The sequence below is a fragment of the Daucus carota genome, chromosome 1 (genome assembly GCF_001625215.2).
Source record: "Daucus carota subsp. sativus chromosome 1, DH1 v3.0, whole genome shotgun sequence".
Lineage (NCBI taxonomy): Eukaryota > Viridiplantae > Streptophyta > Magnoliopsida > Apiales > Apiaceae > Daucus > Daucus carota.
The window spans coordinates 31,175,679-31,196,155 of record NC_030381.2 but is presented as its reverse complement, the minus strand read 5'-3'; the positions used below and the strand labels follow the sequence as shown (position 1 = coordinate 31,196,155).

At 33.9% G+C, this 20,477-nt stretch overlaps 2 protein-coding genes across 15 annotated transcripts; one reads left to right on the top strand and one right to left on the bottom strand.

Moving 5' to 3' along the window:
- Positions 1-5,412: 5,412 nt before the first annotated feature.
- On the bottom strand, positions 5,413-9,089 carry LOC108227086 (calcium-dependent protein kinase 17). Its single transcript, XM_017402085.2, has 8 exons — positions 8,252-9,089; positions 7,962-8,105; positions 7,702-7,854; positions 7,403-7,518; positions 6,556-6,723; positions 6,301-6,428; positions 5,947-6,046; positions 5,413-5,870 (listed from the first exon to the last, which is right to left on the bottom strand). The coding sequence occupies exons 1-8, from the start codon at positions 8,907-8,909 to the stop codon at positions 5,766-5,768; spliced, it is 1,572 nt and encodes a 523-aa protein (XP_017257574.1). The 5' UTR covers positions 8,910-9,089; the 3' UTR covers positions 5,413-5,765.
- A 2,405-nt stretch (positions 9,090-11,494) lies between these two features.
- On the top strand, positions 11,495-19,355 carry LOC108227488 (transcription factor TGA2.2). Of its 14 annotated transcripts, none has more exons than XM_017402677.2 (12): positions 11,497-11,783; positions 12,259-12,386; positions 13,655-13,731; positions 14,829-14,899; positions 15,076-15,182; positions 15,343-15,402; positions 15,516-15,575; positions 16,960-17,037; positions 17,124-17,175; positions 17,693-17,964; positions 18,563-18,808; positions 18,907-19,355. In XM_017402677.2, exons 5-12 carry the CDS (start codon positions 15,114-15,116, stop codon positions 19,051-19,053), a joined length of 984 nt encoding a protein of 327 aa, XP_017258166.1. In that variant the 5' UTR covers positions 11,497-11,783; positions 12,259-12,386; positions 13,655-13,731; positions 14,829-14,899; positions 15,076-15,113; the 3' UTR covers positions 19,054-19,355. The 14 variants fall into 14 exon arrangements, with proteins under 14 accessions (XP_063935822.1, XP_017258156.1, XP_017258198.1 ...); XM_017402685.2 differs by having other exon boundaries at positions 13,655-13,915; XM_017402726.2 differs by having other exon boundaries at positions 12,259-12,472; positions 15,083-15,182.
- The last annotated feature ends 1,122 nt before the right edge of the window (positions 19,356-20,477 follow it).

Genomic DNA, 20,477 nt, shown 5'->3' with positions numbered 1-20,477 from the left:
TCCGAAATATACATAGATTACCGAAAACCGAACCGAATTTTTTTCGATTTATAACCAAAACTGAAATTATTATTTCAGTTATTACCGAAAACCAAAATTAATAAACGAAATCAGAACCATTTCCTACTAATAACTATTGCATCTGATGTTTGATGCAAGTTATATAAATTCAAATGACACCTACACCTATTTTGCTATAACTCCATATCAGTAGCATGGTTACTCTCATTACAAGAGCACGTGCAACGGGAGACTAAGAGCAACTATAACGCTAGCCCATTTGATGCGTTGAGCCGCGTAAAATGTCCTCGGGTCGCTGACTGTTTAAATTGTTGCATTGTATGAAACAGTGGTTTGGTGGTCAGTCCCACCTTCTTGGCCGACCCACTTTCCTACTTTTTATTTTTAAATTATAGTTTTGCAGGAGATTGGCATGGTAAATGGAGGAGATGCATGTGTTATTTTAATTTATTTACTACTTGAAAAGGGTGAAACGGGCTCAAACATTGGAGTTACAAGACCATTTGTTATCTCATGACTGCTTTTGCTTATGTGGCATCTGCGTGGGGTCAGAAATTGAAAGAAGTAGTCCCAAGCACTGTGGTTGCTCTAAGAGCATCCCAGCGCGAGTCCAGTTGCTGCCTAGGGATACTAAAAGAGCAACCGGTCGCAGGTATCAAGCGTTGGAGAAACCGAAGAAACTAGTCTGAGCCCGGGGAAGTGGGTTGAGCCCACCTGACACATGCATGTTACTTTTAAATTTTGTTCATGCATTTACTTTTCTTCATGTTTTTATAATATTTTATAATGTTATTTTTAGTGTTTTTTAATTATATAATATATTTTGTTTGTAAATTAAATATAATATTTTTGTTTAAATTATATTTACATGTTTATTTATTCAAATTAAGTATAATTATATAATCATTTGATAATTATAATTATATTATAAATTGAAATAAATATTAAAAATAAGATTTGATGGGACCTACTTGCAAGTGGAAGTAGGCTTGTGCATTGGAGTGAAGTGACCACATATTTCTAAATTTCCACCTAATGCTTATGTGGCATTAAAAGGGACCCACGTGTAAGTGGACTTTGGCTCCCCATCGGGGATACTCTAACTCCAGCCTCGATCCACGTAAAAAGGACTCGGGTCTTTGATTATTAGCTTTGCAGCATTGGAGCAGTTGGTAGAAAAGTGGTCAGGACCTCTATGGTGTCCCTGGCCAGTTCGTGCAGATTGTATGTTTAAATTAATATTTTAATCCTTCGTCTCTATGTTTTTTCTTGGAAAAAACCCACTGAAAAGTGGAAACTGATTCTTGCATTGGAGAAGCAAATCCATTTTTTTTGTAAAAACCACTTCTGGCCTAGGTGGCAAAAGAAATGAACAAAAATTATAAGATAAATGGGCTTCCCATTGTGGATGCTCTCAGCGATACTTCTATCTAATATGCGTGAACAAATGGGTTTTACGTATTCATTGCGTATCACATTACGTATCTGGTGACTGGCCTGCTACGTGTTAATATATTCACTTAGTCTATATTCATTTATAAACAAACATTATAATAGCTATGAATAAATATAAAGTAATTTTGACGATTTAATATTATGTATGTAAATTAGGGTGTTGGATCTGATTGTCACATAATTGAAAAAATGGCCCCAAATACCAGTGTCAGTGAAGATGGCCGCAGCTATCACTTTGCAATCTAAAACGCTAGATCGTATAACATTTATCCGTCTTTTGCTTCTTAACACTACACGATCTAGCGTTTTCGTCCAAATATCAAAACGATAGATTATCCGGTGTTAATAAATGGTATTTGGAGTCATTTCTCTCAACTATGTTATTTGTGAGTTTTGTGACATTTGGTGCCTTTCTCTGTAAATTAATACACAAAATAAAATATTGTGTATGTAAATTAGTAATAACTGATATATAAACTTACATAAATATCTCGAACGTTGTTGACTAAAACTGGTTTACTCTTGAATCTGTATGACATTGTGTAAAATTTAATGGATTTTATGAGAAACCCAAAATATAAAGATGTTATTTGATTTTGTTTTGTGCGAGTCTAGTCGAGTTGAGGTAAAATATCTTATGTGGGGAGTCCTGATAGGGTGTATCCAAGCCTTGGAGATGGGCTTTGATCTACCTCATGCTGAGCTAGATCATAAAGTTGTCTTTCAGGACATTCGATACCAGAAGCACATCATTTTACCTGTTGAGCTAGATGAGGTCTTTCGTCGTTTCAACTCTCTTCATGCTAACAACTATAAGCCAGTGTGACTGATAGGAAATGTCTCGCATCCCACTTGTATGAATCGTATTGCAAAATACCTCGCTAGGTATGGGTTAGAGAACTTGGAGGTCTTTGCGGAGGTTCTGGGAGTATTTGGTGAGCTCCAGAATTTCCTTGACAGAGATATGGGGATCGGGTTTCCCTTCCAAGTAGCGAAGACGTTTGGTCTCGTAGATGTGATCGATTAGATCTAAGATTGTGATCACTTGGTGAATGGAATGGGGGGAGAATGGAATGAATTTCGTACCTAAAAAATAGTGTTGATCAAAGAAAATGTATACAATTTTCAATCCTTCAATCATTCTAATCATACTATTTAAACTATAACTTTAACCCACATGTTTTGGAATTTCCATTTCTACATCATGTTTTCCTACAATCTTTCTCACAAGAAATCTGAATACATTCATATTTTGTCACTATTATCTTATACTTTCTTACTTCTCCTTAAAACTTCAATGTAATTTTTCATTCGATTCTCCTCTCATTCCATTCCATCCAAATGAACACAGCCTAAGGGCTCATTTGTTAACATGTGAACAGGAGGATATGAACTGAACCACGCGCTTTTCAGCGTTCAGATCATTTGTTTCATATTTACAAAATAAAACTTCTGGACGACTACTACTTGAAATGTCAGCTGAATGGTTCACGCACTGATGTCCTGTTAGCAGCTGCATATATTGGTGATACGTACATTAATTCTATATTTTTTTAAAACAAATTTACTGTTAAAGATATATTCTAGTCAAAATTTTAATATATCAATATATATTCAATGATATAATATAAATATGTAAAATTGGTTTTGTATGAATATATAAGAAAATTTTATGATATTAATTTGTGTTATAAATTTGTTCTTGTTAATTTAATGAGTTATCAATTAAAATATTTTTATTATTAGAAAATTCAATAATTTTGTAATTATATTATCCAAAACATTTAATCATTCAAAAAATCGATTCAAATTAATATTTAACAAATATATCACAATTCAATCATTCAAAATATTAGTCATCCAGAATTCTCGTTCATTCAGAAAATTTGATTCAAATTTAACAAATAAATCACAATCGAGTCATTCAAATCCTATATGATCATGCACACTCCTTCAAAATCTTGTGGATTATGAAGATATTTCAAAAAATATAAAATACACCGAACAATTTAACAAAACACATCATTTTATAAAGTCCAAAATAAAAAAAATCAACTTTGAATATCATCAATTTTAATAAATTTTAAATAATTACTATTGAATAGTGGTAAATTTTAATGGATTTGAATACGTATTTAAAATCTGGATTGAAATACACGTGCATTTCAATTATAATTTCTTTATTAAACATCCAATATTCTAGACAGAATTGTTGTCTCAGACAATTTCGAACAATTAAAGTATCGTAAAATATCAATTAAATAATAATCAATTTGGAACAATAAAAATATTGTAAAACCTCAATAAATTAATAGGCCCAATAAATTAATGGGTTAATTACCAAACTCATCACTGAAGTGGACAAATGGTATCAAACTCATCACTAATCTCCACGGGGTCTCAAGTGGCTCACCAAAGTCGCTTAATGGTATCAAACTCATCACTACCGTTAAAAAAACTAATGGATATTTAGACGGAATGACACATTGGCTGTAGGGTTTGACATGTGGCATGCCACATAAGTTTACATAAAAATAAAGTATGCAATCTTTTTATTAAATTAATTTTAGGATATAATTATGTAAATAATTACATGGAACTAAATTTTAATATATAATTAACTAAATAATTAAGATTAACTTTTATGTTTTTTATTAGATTATAATTATTTTTGAATAATATTGAAATATTTTCTCTTTTAATAATTATAATTATTATTGTTGGCATAATCCTCCAAATCCCAAAAAGACAACAAATCAGGGTCAATATCTTCAATAACATCGGCTCTTCCATTGAAATAAGATATGGCAGGAGGTTTTGCAAAATAACCATGATGGTACATAGTGATATTCACGTTAAAGATTGACATTCTGAAAATAATAAACACTAATTAGGGTTTTAACATGATCAATTGTCATCATTATACAAACGTACACACGACACCTTAACAATGATTTAAAACATGCAGATAAAACATATATTAGCCACAAAAACATTTGCTTACAACATAAATAAACAAAGATACGACACGAAAATGTAAAAAAGATTAGGGTTTTCATACCCGGTTATAATTTGGTGTTGATGAGGCTTGATCTGGATTAGGGTTTATATGCAATTCGCTCTGAATGTTCTTGACGCTTCGTCTCTTCTCCCGTGTGAAGCAGCAGTGTGTGTCTATGTATGTAGCTACTGTTGACATATGTTTTACTCTTGTTTACTTTCTTTCTTTCTATTTTCTACTTTTTCTTTTTTTTTTATTTTCTTTCATTTGTTTTCCTTCGGTTTTTTTATTAACGTGCCACGTCAACCGCCAATGTGTCATTCCGTCTAAAGTTCCGTTAGGTTTTTTAACAGTAGTGATAAGTTTGATACCATTAAGCGACTTTAGTAAGCCACTTGAGATCCGTGGAGATCAGTGATGAGTTTGATATCATTTGTCCACTTCAGTGATGAGTATGATAATTAACCCATAATAAATTAATAATTGAATCACAGAATTTTGCTTCCAACCTAATAGTGACAATAGATATTTAACCTCAATTAAGTAATATCTTGATAAATTTAATGAACTTTTGCGGTCTTAACAATATGCAGAAGTTTTACAATAACATCTCAGTCCTAGGTCGAGAATAATGAAGACATCCGATTAATTAATCATGTGTGATGCCGGTGGATTATCCAAGTTGTTGAATTCGGAATCAGAAGGACAGCTTGCACGAATTTTCGTTGATTTCAGTTATATGATTTCATTTTGAGACATGGTTTCACTTAATTTCAAACACAAGGAAACCAACCCAAATTAACTGAATTTTTTGCAGCCAAATCCGAAATTTATCAAGATCCCAAGTTATTGTGTCAGGTTAAATATGACCATCAAAATCATGATTCCAGAACATAGTTTTTCAAAGATTTCTATCAGCACAAAATTAACAACTCTTTGTTGAGGGTAATGCAAAACTGTATACAGATAGTAGAAGTGATATTTAAGCAGTGTAGATGTACAAGTATATGCACTTTTACATGAATGATATACTCATATCTAAATCTAATCTTACTAGAAAAGTATTATACACTTTTGTTCCTAACCATTACTAAGGATCATCCAATCCTTCAACATGTAAAAACTAACTATCCCAACTTCTTGTATACAGTTCCTCACTCTCCATAACCTTCTGCGTGATTTGATCAGAGAAGATTCTTGTGATTATCAACATTATCGAGCATCATCATACTCTGCAGCATTATAAGTGATGCAGCATGGTGTGTAGTCCTTACTTTTATGGCATAATTCATGTTAAAACAAATGATTCGCGTCGTTTTTTAAGGTTTGCTTCACCATCTTGTTGACCTTTCCTCATCATGGCCACAAATTCGTCGTAGTTGATCCGACCATCCTGCAAGATTTGAAGTAATTTGCTTAGTTAAGATAATTTGGTTAAATATGTTTGTATGTGTTCTTATCTTGCTTACATTGTCACCGTCGACTTCTGATATGATTTCCTTGATGTTCTTTTCATCATTCATGCCGAACTCTCTTAAAGCATGTTCAAGTTCTTCAATAGTAATATACCTGAAAAATGATGTAATTTCTTGTAATTGTACTTTTAGATAAGGAATTTATTATTATTTAGAGCAATGCCACGTACCCAAAACTAATTCCCAAAAGTATTCACAAATAAAGAGTTGGCTGATTTTAATTGGGTGTTTTACGTGCATACATGAGTCTCATTATTATTAGTGAAAATGAAACCAATCAAAAATTGCCAACTAAGATCTGAGAAAACTTTGGGGAATAGTTTTTGGGGTCTCTAGCATTTTCCTTACCCGCTATTATCTTTATCAAAGTATTGGAATGCAGTGTAGAGATGATCTTCTTTGTCCATTCTGTTCATATGCATTGTTGCTGTGATGAACTCGTCATAATTGATAGTACCGTCCCCATCAGCATCAGCCTGTATTTAGTTCTCAGAAAAAAAATGCACAAAATCAATATCAATTGCCATATTTCTCATTCCAAAATTTATTTCATTTTAACACATATTTTTGTTCATTTTTAATCATTGGATTTAGGGAGCTTACAGCTTCCATCAACTGCTTAACTTCATATTCTGACAGCTTTGACCCTTGTTGTGCAAACCCTTGCTTTAGCTCCTCCAGAGTTATGGTGCCACTATTGTCAGAGTCCATGTTCTTAAACATCTGTTTCAACCCCATGATCTCTTCTTCTGATAGAGACTGAGCAATAACCTATCCATTTCCGCAAAAACAAATTCATCAGAGAAGTTTTTTAGGAGGTAAATCAGAGTAGAAAACATACAAAGGAAATTAGAAAAGACTGACTCTGCTTATTTGACTCAAGTTGATTATACCAAAATTAGGCGTTTAATTATTCGCGTCTTAAGACTGACTATACACTTAACCAAGTAGTACTACTGCAGATAATAATAATATATATGTCTCAGTTCTGCAGAAAAGTATTAATGAAGGATGATCCAGGGAGACGAGGGTGTGCAAGGAGCCCAACTGACCCCAAAACTGAAAAGGTCTTCTAAATTTCTAGTCTTGTTGTATATGTATATATTATTATTTAGTTTTTGGAACGGCTAGTCTAGAACAAAACTCTTAAAGCGAGCTTGCTGATAATTTTTCTTCAAGCACCATTCATTCGAATAGTGTTTTTTTCAATAAAGATTAAAATTTCTAAAGTGTACTTGAAAAAATAATTTTCATTATAGAAGGCCCCAAATCTTAAATTTTGCATAGAGCCTTCAAAATAGTTGGGACTGCCTGCCCGAGATCATATATACATAAGTGAATAACTCTCATGACATATAAATATATAATCATTCGATCCGAGTTAATAATTAAAATAAGAGTATTTAGTATGGTAATGGCTATAATTCGAAAAAATGAAAATGACTAGTACCCGAAGAGCAACTTTCTTGAACTCGTTCATTGCTTTGAACTGTTTCAGTCTGCTAACGACACCATTGTCAAGAGGCGTATCAGGTGCTTCTCCATCCTCCTTAATCCAAGGATGAGCTAAAACATAATAAGGATAATAAGAAAATTATAAGACTAATGATAAGGCTATAGAGTTCTGAAGTCGGCAGTCCTTTTGTGTTTACTTTCCTGAATTTCTTAACTTGACATTTTTGTGCAGTTAGTCTGACTTGAATGTGTTTTATATGATCAACTATTACCATTATTAGCAAATACACTTACAGAGAACTTGAGCCGCTGTCAACCTTTGTCCGGGGTCTACTGTCAACATCTTCCTGACAAGATCTTTTGCTTGAGGTGAAATTGTAGGCCACGGATCACCGGAAAAATCAACATGGCCACGCAAGATGGCATTGAATATCCCATGCTCAGACTCTGTTATTGCATAGTTTTCATCTTATTTTCAGTAAAAGGTTACAAGTACAAACACTAATAGTATCAGATTTTGATCAGACCTTTTTAATTCTCTAGACAATATATACCTGCCCAAAATGGAGGAACGCCGCTCAAAAGAATATATAACATGACCCCAATGCTCCAGATATCAACTTCCGGTCCATATCTCCTCTTTAAAACTTCTGGCGCGATATAATATGCACTACCAACTATATCTTTAAACTCATCTCCTGTCATAAGGCAAAACTATTGTTGATGCCTTTTGTTTTTATGGAAAATCATATTTAAAATCAAATTTAAATAATGTATCTTTAATTTTGTAATGCCTTTTATGTTACCATTTAATCAAGAAATCAAGAACAATGTATATTGTCACCTTGCTTGTAGAAAACTGATAACCCGAAATCTGTAGCCTTGAGAGGTGCATTCTCATCTTTATTCAAAAGCAAGAAATTTTCAGGCTTGAGATCCCTATGAATGACTCCCATCATATGACAAGTATTAACAATCTGCACAATGGTCCGTAGCAAGGAAGCTGCAGCTCTTTCGGTATAATGTCCTCTGGCAATGATCCGATCAAACAATTCTCCACCAGCACACAACTCCATGACCAAATGCACAGAATGCTTGTCCTCATAAGCACCCTTAAGTTCCACAATATTAGGCTGTCCTGTTAAATGATGCATAATCTGAACCTCCCTCCTAACATCCTCCACATCCTCTTTAACAGCCAGCTTTCTTTTGGCTATAGTTTTACACGCGAATTGCTCCCCTGATTGTTTATGAGTACAAATGTATGTGATGCCAAACTGGCCTCTTCCGAGTTCTTTACCCATGGAGTAAGTTGCCTTAATGTCCTCCATTGGCCTGCATAGCACCGGTCCTATAGGCTTGGGATTAGACTGGCCTTTACTAGCAGGATTCGACGAAGGATTTGCTTTAGGTGCTTGGTTTGTTTTGTTAACATTATCTTGAGAATCTCCTCCTGGTGCAGCATCATCTGCTGGATTCTCTTGGGAACAACAGTTCCCCATAAGAAAAAGAAAATGCAAAGAGCAATAAACCAAACTTGATGAATGCAGGCTTGCAGGGTTGGCTCAAAACTCAGAAGAGGTGAGCAAAGAAAAAGATTGCAGGGGGGCTTGGATGTTGAAGAAAAAGAGAATGCAGGAGGATTGATAGTGAGGAATTGTAGGACTAATCAGAATAGCTATATTTTTGTACATTTCTCTGTGTTTGTATTATCACATTAGATTACATGCATAACAGAAGGTTCTGAGGTTTTCACGGAAACAAGCTTTTTTTTTTCTTTTTTTTTTTTTTTGCTTTTTTCCGACATTTGATAAATATTATTCAAATCCCGAATAGCTTCTAAAAATTAGGCAATGATATTTTTATTTTGGAATTTTAAAATTTCTTAGCTCTGATAGAATTATTTGAACCGGAATTTCAAGTACTCAAGTTTATGCAGCTATTTTTCTTTAATATATTGACATGCCAGCTATGAATATTCTGATGAGTTATTGTAATCTTTTTCATAATATTGGTTTTAAAAAGGTCTTGCAGTGTCATTGTTATGGAGATTAAAAAACAATTATATGTGATGTCACCGGTGATGTCAATGTTTTGGCATCTCTTGCATTGTTAATTACAGGATTTACAGCTGCATGAGTGCATGTTAAAACAAAATTTAGTACTCCCTCCGTCCCACCCATTTCTTTACACTTTCCTTTTTGGGGTGTCCCACCCAATTCTTTACATTTCAAAACTTATCAAAAATAGTCAATGGGTCCCACCACTTATCAACTTTTCTTTCCTTTTCACACTACTTTTACTCCACTATCCTCTTTTTATACATTAAAAATCAATGGATCCCACCACTTTACCCACTTTTCTTTCTCTTTTCCACTACTTTATACATATTTCTTAACCTCCGTGCCCAACCCATTCAATAAGAAATGGGTGGGACGGAGGGAGTATTACTCTAACGGAACTAATGTCTAAAATAGAACCATTAAAGTTTTGCCGAAAACTTTATATTTTTCATTGATTTTCATGTTCTAAATCTAAATACTGCATCATTGTGTATTTAAAAATAATTTTAATATATAATACATAACATTTTTTTTTATATGCAGTTCTGCCGCAAAACCCTAACTAATACTAAAAATAATATAATTATTCTGAGGTTCTCTCCATAATAGTTCTCTCGTGAACATGACCATTTATGTAATTATCAAACGAGTCTTTAGATGTTAAATAAGAATAGGAATCGGGGATGAAAACGGCGATACATAAATCAAATAATCTCATAACATATTTGTCGAATATAAAACTTAATTCTTACAAAACTAAAGAAAAACAATAAGAAATGTAACAATAGACCACAATAATTTAACACTACTCCATATTCACTGTTTGCATGTATTTCGAACTCTATTTAAATAACTCCGTTTAAATACCCAACTTTTATTTAGGGAAAATAATAAATAAAAATATATTGTGATATTATAATTTAAGAAAATCTCTAAAAATTAACGTATATAATTACATGAGATGGAGTGAGTATACACTATACATGCATCTCTTAAAATATGTACACACAAACACATCTAAATTGTGAGCAACCCCAATGGTGTTATCTATTTTGAACCCCGAAAATATTATATATTAATGGTTACTTAAAATATAAGTAAGTATCTGGCAAATATATATATATATATATATATAAGTAAGTAAAAAGTTATTTTACTCCAACGGTATTCTCTATAATCATTCGTATATTTGAAAAAAAAAAATTTTATTAGAACTTCTACTATGATGGCGAGATAAAAAAGGGAGGGAAAATGAAAAATAAAAGAAAATGAGAGAGGGAGATTGAGGTGGAAGAAACAGGGGTTTACTTTTCTATCCTCTAAATAAGGGGTTTTATTTTCTCTCAACTATAAATTTTAGGTAAGGAGAGGAGGATTGGAGTGAACAATTTTTTACTTAAATTCCTATTTTTGTCTCATTATAGGTAAGAGAGATGGTCTTGGAGTTGCTGTAGAATGCTAATTTGTTGAATGGGAGTGGGAACCCTTCTGATTGGCATATAAATGGTGGATTGTGATTTTTGAAGAAATTACATTTTATTTTTAACATATATTAAAATTATAAATTTTTTGGATTAGGAAGCCAATAACTAATAAAGGTAGTTTCTGAATTTGATCATAAATAATAAGTTGTTAGTCAAATATATTTTGTTTATCATATATTTTTCTTTAATTTTATAAGAATTTTGTTAAACAATTTGTTCCACGTATCTATTATTAATATGGAATTTTTTGAATCATAGAAAATTACTTAAAACTACTATTCCAATTCTCTCTTTTTTCTTATAATTTTTTCACTGATCAGCACGTATTTTAAATTTTTTATAAAATATAATTAAAAAAAATCATTTTTAAATTTTTTTATAAAAAATTTAATATTATTTTAAAAAATATATTTTTTAAATAATTATGAAACAAAATTTAAAGAAATTTTTGTAATGGACCCTTGGAGAATGGAGAGTTATATATAACAGCGGCCAAAAGAAAAAAAAATACATACTGTAAGCACAAAAGTCAATACAAACAATGAGTGTGTGTATGTATGTATAGAGACACTAGACAGGCGTCATTCTTGAACAAGCTCCCCCAAGCACTTACTTGCCAACATAAAGACAAAACACACACACAAGACTGAAGAAAAAAGTTGATTTGCTTTAACCCCATCAAGTTTAACCATCTTTTTAACTCACCCTTCACTTGTTTCTGCTCCATTTTTCTCCCATAGAACCTGCTTACATATATACATAATCAACCTGCTGTTGTTGCTCAACAAGTGGAGATTTTCATGTCTTCACTACTCTTTTCCCATCCACTGTAAGCTCCTTTCTTTGTTTTTTCTGTAACTTGAACTTGGGTTTTGCTTGGATTAGGCTATGATATGATGAATTGATCAAAGATAGGATTTTGACGAAATCTATGCTTGCCCATTTGTCAATCATGTTCAGATTTTATTGAATTGTTGATCAAGAGCACAACTTTGTGTCTTTTAGCTGGTGGGGTTTGTGTTTGGGGCGTGAATAAGCTATTTATGAATCCTGCTATGCATAATAGAAGCTGCTTTTTGTTAGAGATAGTATATGATCCAGTTAAGCTTTTCAATTAAAGCAAATACTTATATATGTTGATGTAGAGATGTAAAAAGATAAAATTTTGTGTTAAAGTTCCCTTTCATTGTAGCGTAGTGGATATCCATCAAAAACACAAATTTACATGTATGTCTTGTATTGTTCAGTAAGTGGTGTATCGTGTATGTGTATTTGTATTCATTATAGATAAAATTTTGTTGTAGCTTGGTTCTGGAGTGGGTTGTGAAGTAGCGGCTAATGAAGCCTGCTACCCAGAATGGCTACTTTTTATCGAAACTTGAGATGATCCAGTCAAGCCCTCCTACTTACAGCTTTTGGTTCTTCTAGAGCTGTATGTTGATGCCTGGACCTTTAAAGACTTGATTTTGTGTTAAAAGTTCCTTGCATTGTAGCGTAGTGGATATCCATCTTTCTTAGGTACTGGTGTGTGAGTGAGTGTTTGCATAATGGCCTTGCTCGTTTCAAAACCATGCTTGTCTTCTAGTTATTTATATCTTATTATAGCTAAACAAAGTTTGAATTCTTGTTTGATGGTAAATTCGCTCTTGGGTTTATGTTCCTTGCTCTTTGATTGATGTACTCTAGGGATATACGGTTTATTGAGCTATAAGTTTTATTATATTGTGTTCACCTTTTTATGGAATATTATGTACAGTAACCGGAAATTAGCTTTTCGAGAAATTTACTAGTTGATACATAAGATCGTCCGGTCGGCATACTATAAGTATTGATATATCGCGTTCACCTTTTTATGGATTATTATGTACAGTAACCGGAAATTAGCTTTTTAAGAACTTTACTAGTTGATATATAAGATTGTCCAGTCTGCATATCATAATAGATATTTCTTGTAATAGGTTTATTATCAGATTTTAAAATCAGGGTCTAGGAGTTTATGGGCTGATTATCTGTAACCTCGGGGTCTGTTCTAAAAATTAATGTGTAATGGAGTCTTGATAGGCATTTTTCTGGTAAACATTTTGCAGTTTGAGGAGTTTGAGGGAAGCTCATTTCTTTTTTTTCTTTTTTACTATGTCCGGTAAGCCTTTGTTGATGGTATAAAACATTGAAAGCGGTATTCTGATTATGCAATCAATCATATTGTACTTGAGCTGATTATTCTATCTTATCTTTTAACAAAAAAAAGAGTTCTCAGTATCATGTTTTATAGCAATTTGGATAGATATAGGGAGCCTATATCAGAGAACAGTCGTCCTTTGTTTACTATGTTGAGTGTATAGAGTCTGAAGGTTTTGTGTTGCATATTGACCGACAAGCTACGGGAATCCGAGTGCGCAGGACCACTTCAGGGATTTTTTTTTGCCTGGTTATTGAGTGTGGGTCCTGCCGCCTCGAAAAGGAAGATTGTCTAGGTGCCAAGTGCCTGTGCCCAGTGTATTCCCTCAAAGCGGTCTTATACTATGATTACAAGGCAGAAGAAAAATCTAACAAGGCATAACTACTCATTTAAAGGATTGTAGACCTTTAAGATCTTAATTAAATTAGGGTCCGGGTCTATGACATATGAATGTTAGAGCATACTGCCAGCGGTTTTTTCCGCTCGATGGCCTTAACCCTCAATTTTTGATGTGATTGCAGGGGGGCTACAGTGTCATCCAGCAGAAAAATGACTAGTTATTGAGTTTCTCCCATACAACGCTTTTTTTCCTCTGGATGTATGCTACTAACAACCAGCTCCCTTTAAATTAATGCAGTAGAGGACTAGTTCTGGGCGTATTGCCAAATTGAGAGTTATCTCTCCGGTACTTTAGATTTCATTGCTATAAACATGTAGTCAAGATACCTATGCCGACAGATGTGAGACTTAGATGTCTGGCTTGAGCCATACATCAATATGATGTAAGTTGCAATAAATCAATGAAATGGGCTTTTAAATTTTGTATCAGCTGGTTTCTTTGGTCATTTCTCCCCTCAATTTGAAGTGTCCTTTATTTGATGTACAAAAAAAACTTAATAAAATCAAATAAGAATATATGGAACGGATGGTATACCCTAAATTATAAACAAATATTTCGATTCGGGAGAAGTCAACATCCCATGTGGGGGAGGAAAAAGCCCTTTAATGAAAGATATATATCATAAGTATGGCTATTTAAATTAAATCCTTCCCCTGCTCATGTGGGAGCCTTCTGCATTATGTGCACCTTTATGTAAAAGATATACAAAATTCATGTATTTAGCAAATGAGATGGATAAACAGCCAAGTTTTCCGACCATTTTACAAACTAGTAGCAAAATGTGAATGATGACTATGGGCTATTTGTAAAGGATTTCACCATTTAAACAGATTAACTTTGGTTAGTTGATCAACAGAACTCTGTGCACATTGAGAAAGCAAATGATATGTACATTAAGCTGTTTGAAGCTGAACTTGGACTAATCTTGATGATCTTATGGTTTCTTAATCTTTTTAAAGTTAGAATAATTTATGGGTTGGCATAATCTTCCATGAGACCAACTGTTGATATGCTATGCTGAAATGGGTCAAAAATGTTTATGCGAAAAGCATAAGTGAATAACGTCTGGACGGTTTTCCTAACTTTTTATCGGGCATTTGATACGTTACTATTAATCTGATGGGATATTCTCGTGTTTTTTATCGTTTTCTAAGTTTTTCGTTTAACGTTTTCCGTTCGTTGAACGTACTAGCATCTATGATTCTTCGAACATATAATTTGGTACAGAATTAATTTATTTTTACTTAAATCAGATAATGACATTTTTTTCCTTTTCGTTTCTGGTCTTTATATAGAGATCCTACATATCATTCAACCTTGAGTGTGCATCTGATATATCTGGAGTCAATTGGCCATTCTTTCTGAGGTAAATCCGTGAACTTATGCTTTTTATACTTTGAGTGTTATATTTCTTTATCATTACGATTAGCATCATGCTTTGGAGGATTAGTAAGATTTTAAGGAGATGCTTTACCAAGTCAATCATTTGTATTATGATTTTCTCAACTCCCTTTGCTTAATTGTTTCTGCAATCTTGGGAAGTCTGCAGCTGCTTCACGTTTTCAAGTGCGTGGGAGAACATGATGGCAAGTGCAAGTCCTAGGACCGATACTTCTGCAGATGGAGATATTGATGATAAGACACCAGCGGTGATATTTTCAACTCCTACTTTAGCTGCTATCTGTATATATCCTAAATTTTGATGCCTTCCATGAACTTTGTAGACAATTTGGATTGACTGTTTCATTTTAACTTTATATTGATTCTTAAAATTTTAGGTATACTAACTCTAGGTTTTCATGGCTGCAGTTCCATGACAATCAAGGTATGGTGGTTTCTAATCCCAGCGAGAGGTCAAGGGATCAAAAGGTTCTCACTGCCGATTGTATATCTTGTTTGCTTTGTAAAGTAGATACTTGCGCATGATTTTGGTACATTTGATAAATTCCTGGGCTAAATATTGTTCAATTATTATATTACAGACACTTCGTAGACTTGCACAAAATCGCGAAGCTGCGAGAAAGAGCCGATTAAGGAAAAAGGTAAACTTGCTTATCATATACGACCTTAGAGAATTAGGAAGGTCAGAGTAAACATATGATTGGTATAACATATGTATTCATATACTTATACATATATGTACAGACACGGATGCATATTGCTCATACCCCAGCTCAGTATACCCCACCCAACAGAATTCATTTCTAGGGGTCCCAGAGCTTTATATAATATTTACCGTAAAAAAAATAGATATATTAATCTCATCAGTTTAGAATATCTCCTGTCGAACTACACCAGTTGATTAAGTTTGGTTTTATAGCAGTAAAGAACTGCAACACAGGCATTAATTTGGCGTGTTTTCTTTTTCTGCTTTTGTTATGCAGGCCTATCCCTAATTCTTCCAGCTTCCTAAATTCATTTTTGTTAAAGTTTGCATAATTATTGTCTGAATTGCATTGCACCTGGTTTATCCAGATATTGCATTGATTAAAATAGCTGTCCCGAACTAGATCTGCAACAAGCTTATGTGGGTTTATTAAAGTATTGCTTACTATTTGAATTCATAGTAAACCTATTGATTTCAAAATGATTTTTGTCAACTGAGATTAAACCTTGTGAAAACGAAATTAAAGTTGTCAAGATATAACATGAACAATGATATGTAAGTGGAAGTTCAGAGTCGAAGGAATATTGAATATAAACTTTGAAGTGATAATTTTGCAACACATTTGTGACAGCTTCAGTAGCAAGCCAGATATGAAGTTTTTCTTCTGATCTTTATATTATCATTATTACTTTGAATTCTAGGAAATTTTCATGTTCTTGCTTATCTGGCTCAAAGTTCATAAAGTCTGGATTCTTCAGAAATTGGAAGATTTTTCACAATATATGGATTATTTGATTATAACGATACTTAGATATAGGAAGTAATTTATATTGATATAAATTTGATTAAACCAATTAGGTAATAAAATGTTTCTAACATAGTAGGGTAGGTAGTAATTAGCCCTTCTCTTCCTATGTTAAAACTATAAATTTAATCATAACTTTTTTACTGTTCTTTTGTAGTCATATATAATGCATTGCAGAACACATGGTTAAACATTGATACGACCGAGGAATTGGATAGTGAACTCTGCTTTTGCGGTCTTTAACTTTCATACTTTTATTGTACCTTTTATTATATGATTTCTTCAAATTTATTGCGTAGGCAATCTGCATTATTTATAATACTGTTGACCATGAATCACCCTTTTGCTACTGAAAACAAGCTTTAATATGTTGAAGGCCTGTTTTACCCATGCATGGTCTGTACCGTAGCAGTTTTGGCTTGAATTAATATATATCTTACAGTGTAGCTATATGGTATGACTTGTGCCTTTTTCTTGCAAGTTGATGATATGTTTTATCTATGTTCTACTTCAGGCTTATGTCCAACAGCTGGAGAGCAGCAGAATGCAGCTGACTCAACTTGAACAAGATCTTCAGCGAGCTAGGCAGCAGGTTGGATGATTATTTATTGTAATACACTCTCCACAGCTTTGAAGTTTGCTGCCATTTTGTAAATTTCTTCATTTTCTTTTCTGAAGGGTAAATATATCTCAAGTACAGGAGACCAGTCTCAATCATTGAGTGGAAATGGTATGGCCATATTCTCTTGCCCTTTCTTCTCCTAATTTCGAAGGAAAACATAAGTAATGGTAGGATTATAAATTTGAAACTGTAAATATCAAATTATAGGATGGTTTAATCTGTATCTGCATTTATATTGTGTCAGACCTAGCCCAAGCTGACAGACATAATTGCATATCTTAATTCTGTCTTTTTTAAGGAGAATGCCGTTGCCTGTTGGAAATAACCGTAGATATTAAATCATTGGATGGTTTAATCTGTTTCTGCATCTATATAGTGTCATACCTAGGCCAAGCTGACAGACATAATTGCATATCTTAATTCTGTCTTCTTTTAAGGAGAATGCTGTTGCCTGTTGAAAGTATAAGAACTAGAGGTTTCACTTTCTAATTTCTTGAGTAATGGACCTCGTTGACTACCCTAAAGCGGCCAAACGAGCAAATACACTCATTCATATAGGCATATGTTACTGTCATCTTTTCTTTGTCTTATGAAATCTGAGCTGATTGGTCTCATCACTTTGTAGGAGCCTTGGCATTTGATGCAGAATATGCACGGTGGTTGGAAGACCACACCCGGCGAGCCAACGAGCTGAGGGGAGCTGTCAATGCCCATGCGGGTGATGCTGAACTACGCATCATTATCGATGGTCTCTTGACACACTATGATGACATTTACAGGATAAAAGCTGAGGCTGCTAAAGCTGATGTTTTCCATATCTTGTCGGGAATGTGGAAAACACCTGCAGAGAGGTGCTTTCTATGGCTTGGTGGATTTCGTTCATCTGAACTGCTTAAGGTGAGGATTCCATTATTGATTGATGACATCCATAGGTTTTATTGGTCCCATTGGTTTCTACTTTATAGTATGTTTACACTCAATCTGCTTTCCCCTATCTCTTTGCATGCTAATAGAAAACTTGTACTTCATTGATATTATATTAGTTGTGACTGGTTTATCTTTAAATTGAAATCATTAAACTTTATCTAGGGTTCTCTGAGAAGTTCTTACACTTTGTGCAAAGATGGTGAAACTTTGCGGGGATGACCAAATATGATTCTGAATGCTTGTTTTAAAAATGTTGCTTTAGAAATCTTAAGCGGGACCTGTCTAGTGGGAATAATTTGTTTAGAAGAGAAAGCTGCCTTGTGTAATAGACGAATGGTCGAATCTAAGCCTGCACAGTGTGTTTATCCTTTATGGTATACTGGCACGTCAGAATCACGTATTTGTCCCATCCAGCGTTACTCTTTTGCGTCATATATACATAAATTATCTCTTGTTCTTTGTGATATTCGGATCTAAATTTCTCATCATTATAATTTCTTTAATCCTTCTAACTTAGTTATATTCTAACAGCATCACTCTCTTACCTGTATATATTCATTATTTGCAGCTGCTTATGGTTAAGTTGGAGCCCTTGACTGAGCATCAGATGATAGCTATCACCAACTTGCAGCAGTCAGCCCAACAGGCAGAGGATGCTTTATCGCAGGGGATGGAGGCACTGCAGCAGTCCCTGGCTGACACATTGGCCGGTTCACTTGCCCAATCAAATTCAGCCGGAAACGTCGCCAGTTACATGGGACAAATGGCCATGGCTATGGGAAAGCTTGGAACGCTCGAAAACTTCATTTGTCAGGTAATCCTCTATTGTATTAGCCTCGAAACTCATAAATTGCGAAAGTTATTTCTGGATGACCAACAAGATGACGTCAAGCAATTAATTTTCATTTCCAGGCTGACAATCTTCGGAAACAAACGTTTCAACAGTTGCATCGTATTCTAACGACTCGCCAGTCTGCTCGTGCTGTCATTGCAATCAATGACTATTTCTCTCGGCTTCGAGCTCTTAGCTCTCTCTGGCTTGCCCGCCCCCGGGAGTGAGCAAGTCCTTGTATGTTACATCATATATGCTTGAATTCTGCCCTTGGCTCACTGATTTTCTATAGACAAGCAGACTACAGGTCATGAAAACATAGTTCACCAACAAACCTTTCCCATAGTTTCTTTCCTTTTAGTTTTAATATTGCTGAACTCTGGTTAGCTCTATGTAGCTTGGGTATGTGAATTTCTTAGTTGTTTAGTAAAGGATTTTCGTAGTTCATGTTTTCTTGAGTAATTATATACAGTTCTGGACTTCTGGCCTATTACCGATTGAGTAATTATATACATATGTATTCGATGGATGTAAATTGAACTGCACACATTGGGGATATTTGAATCTCTCAGTTCAACACTAAAGTCAGTTCATGTCAGCTCCAAGACAGCTTCATTGGATGCTGCCCTCCAGTTGCTTGGGCAACTTGTGCTCACATTTATAAATGTGAGTGGTTTTACAGTCTATCTTAGTGATAGTTTGAATTCTTGAAAGTCCAAGAAGCAGCATACAGTGTCCTTATTTTCAGTTGAGGTTGAACACTGTTCTATTCGACTCCTTACAGCTTACTTGGTGAGTGTTCTTATCTTTTTGAAAAATGGCCCCAGATCTCACAGATTCTGAAAGTAATGCCCAGAATTACAGAGTTGGAAAAATGGCCCCCAATACCAGTAAAAACGCCTGATAATCTAGCCTTTTTCAATTTATGAAGAAAATGTCAAATCGTGCAGCGTTTTGGTGTTTTAACCCTAACAAAACGCACACCAAAACGCTAATCGAACCTAACAGAACGCTACATAAACTAGCGTTTGGTTCTTTCAACCCTAATAGAACGCTAGATAACGTAGCATTTTGATGAATACAAAACGCGACACAATGTAGCGTTAATAAATAGTATTTGGGATCCATTTTCTGGGTCTTGATATAGGCCATTAATCATGGATATAGTGATAGTGAGGATCAACACCTTATCATTTTCGGTTCACTTGTTCGCAAATTGATAGTGGAGATTTAGACATATTACTTAATTATTTCTGGCCAATTAATTATAAACATTATTAATTTACTATCGATGGGATTGGTTGGTTCGCCGAGTGGTAATTATTAAATTAGTATTTATATATATTTTTGAGTCATCAATTTCATTTTATATTAACAGTTTACATGAAATGATATAAATAGAGATTAAAATAAGGAAAAATTTGATTCCTGAAACTCATGTTTTATACCCATAAAATCTCATAATTTATGGATTTCAACTAAAAATCGAGTACTAGTTTGAAATGAACAAAATCCATACATGATAGACGAGAAATTTGAACCAAACCACCTGTCGGTTACTTAATATTTTTGTCATACATTTTGCAAGGTTGAGCGGGATTCCAAGCCTGTAATTGTTCACGTCGAATTTATAAATTATCAGAAAATGAGT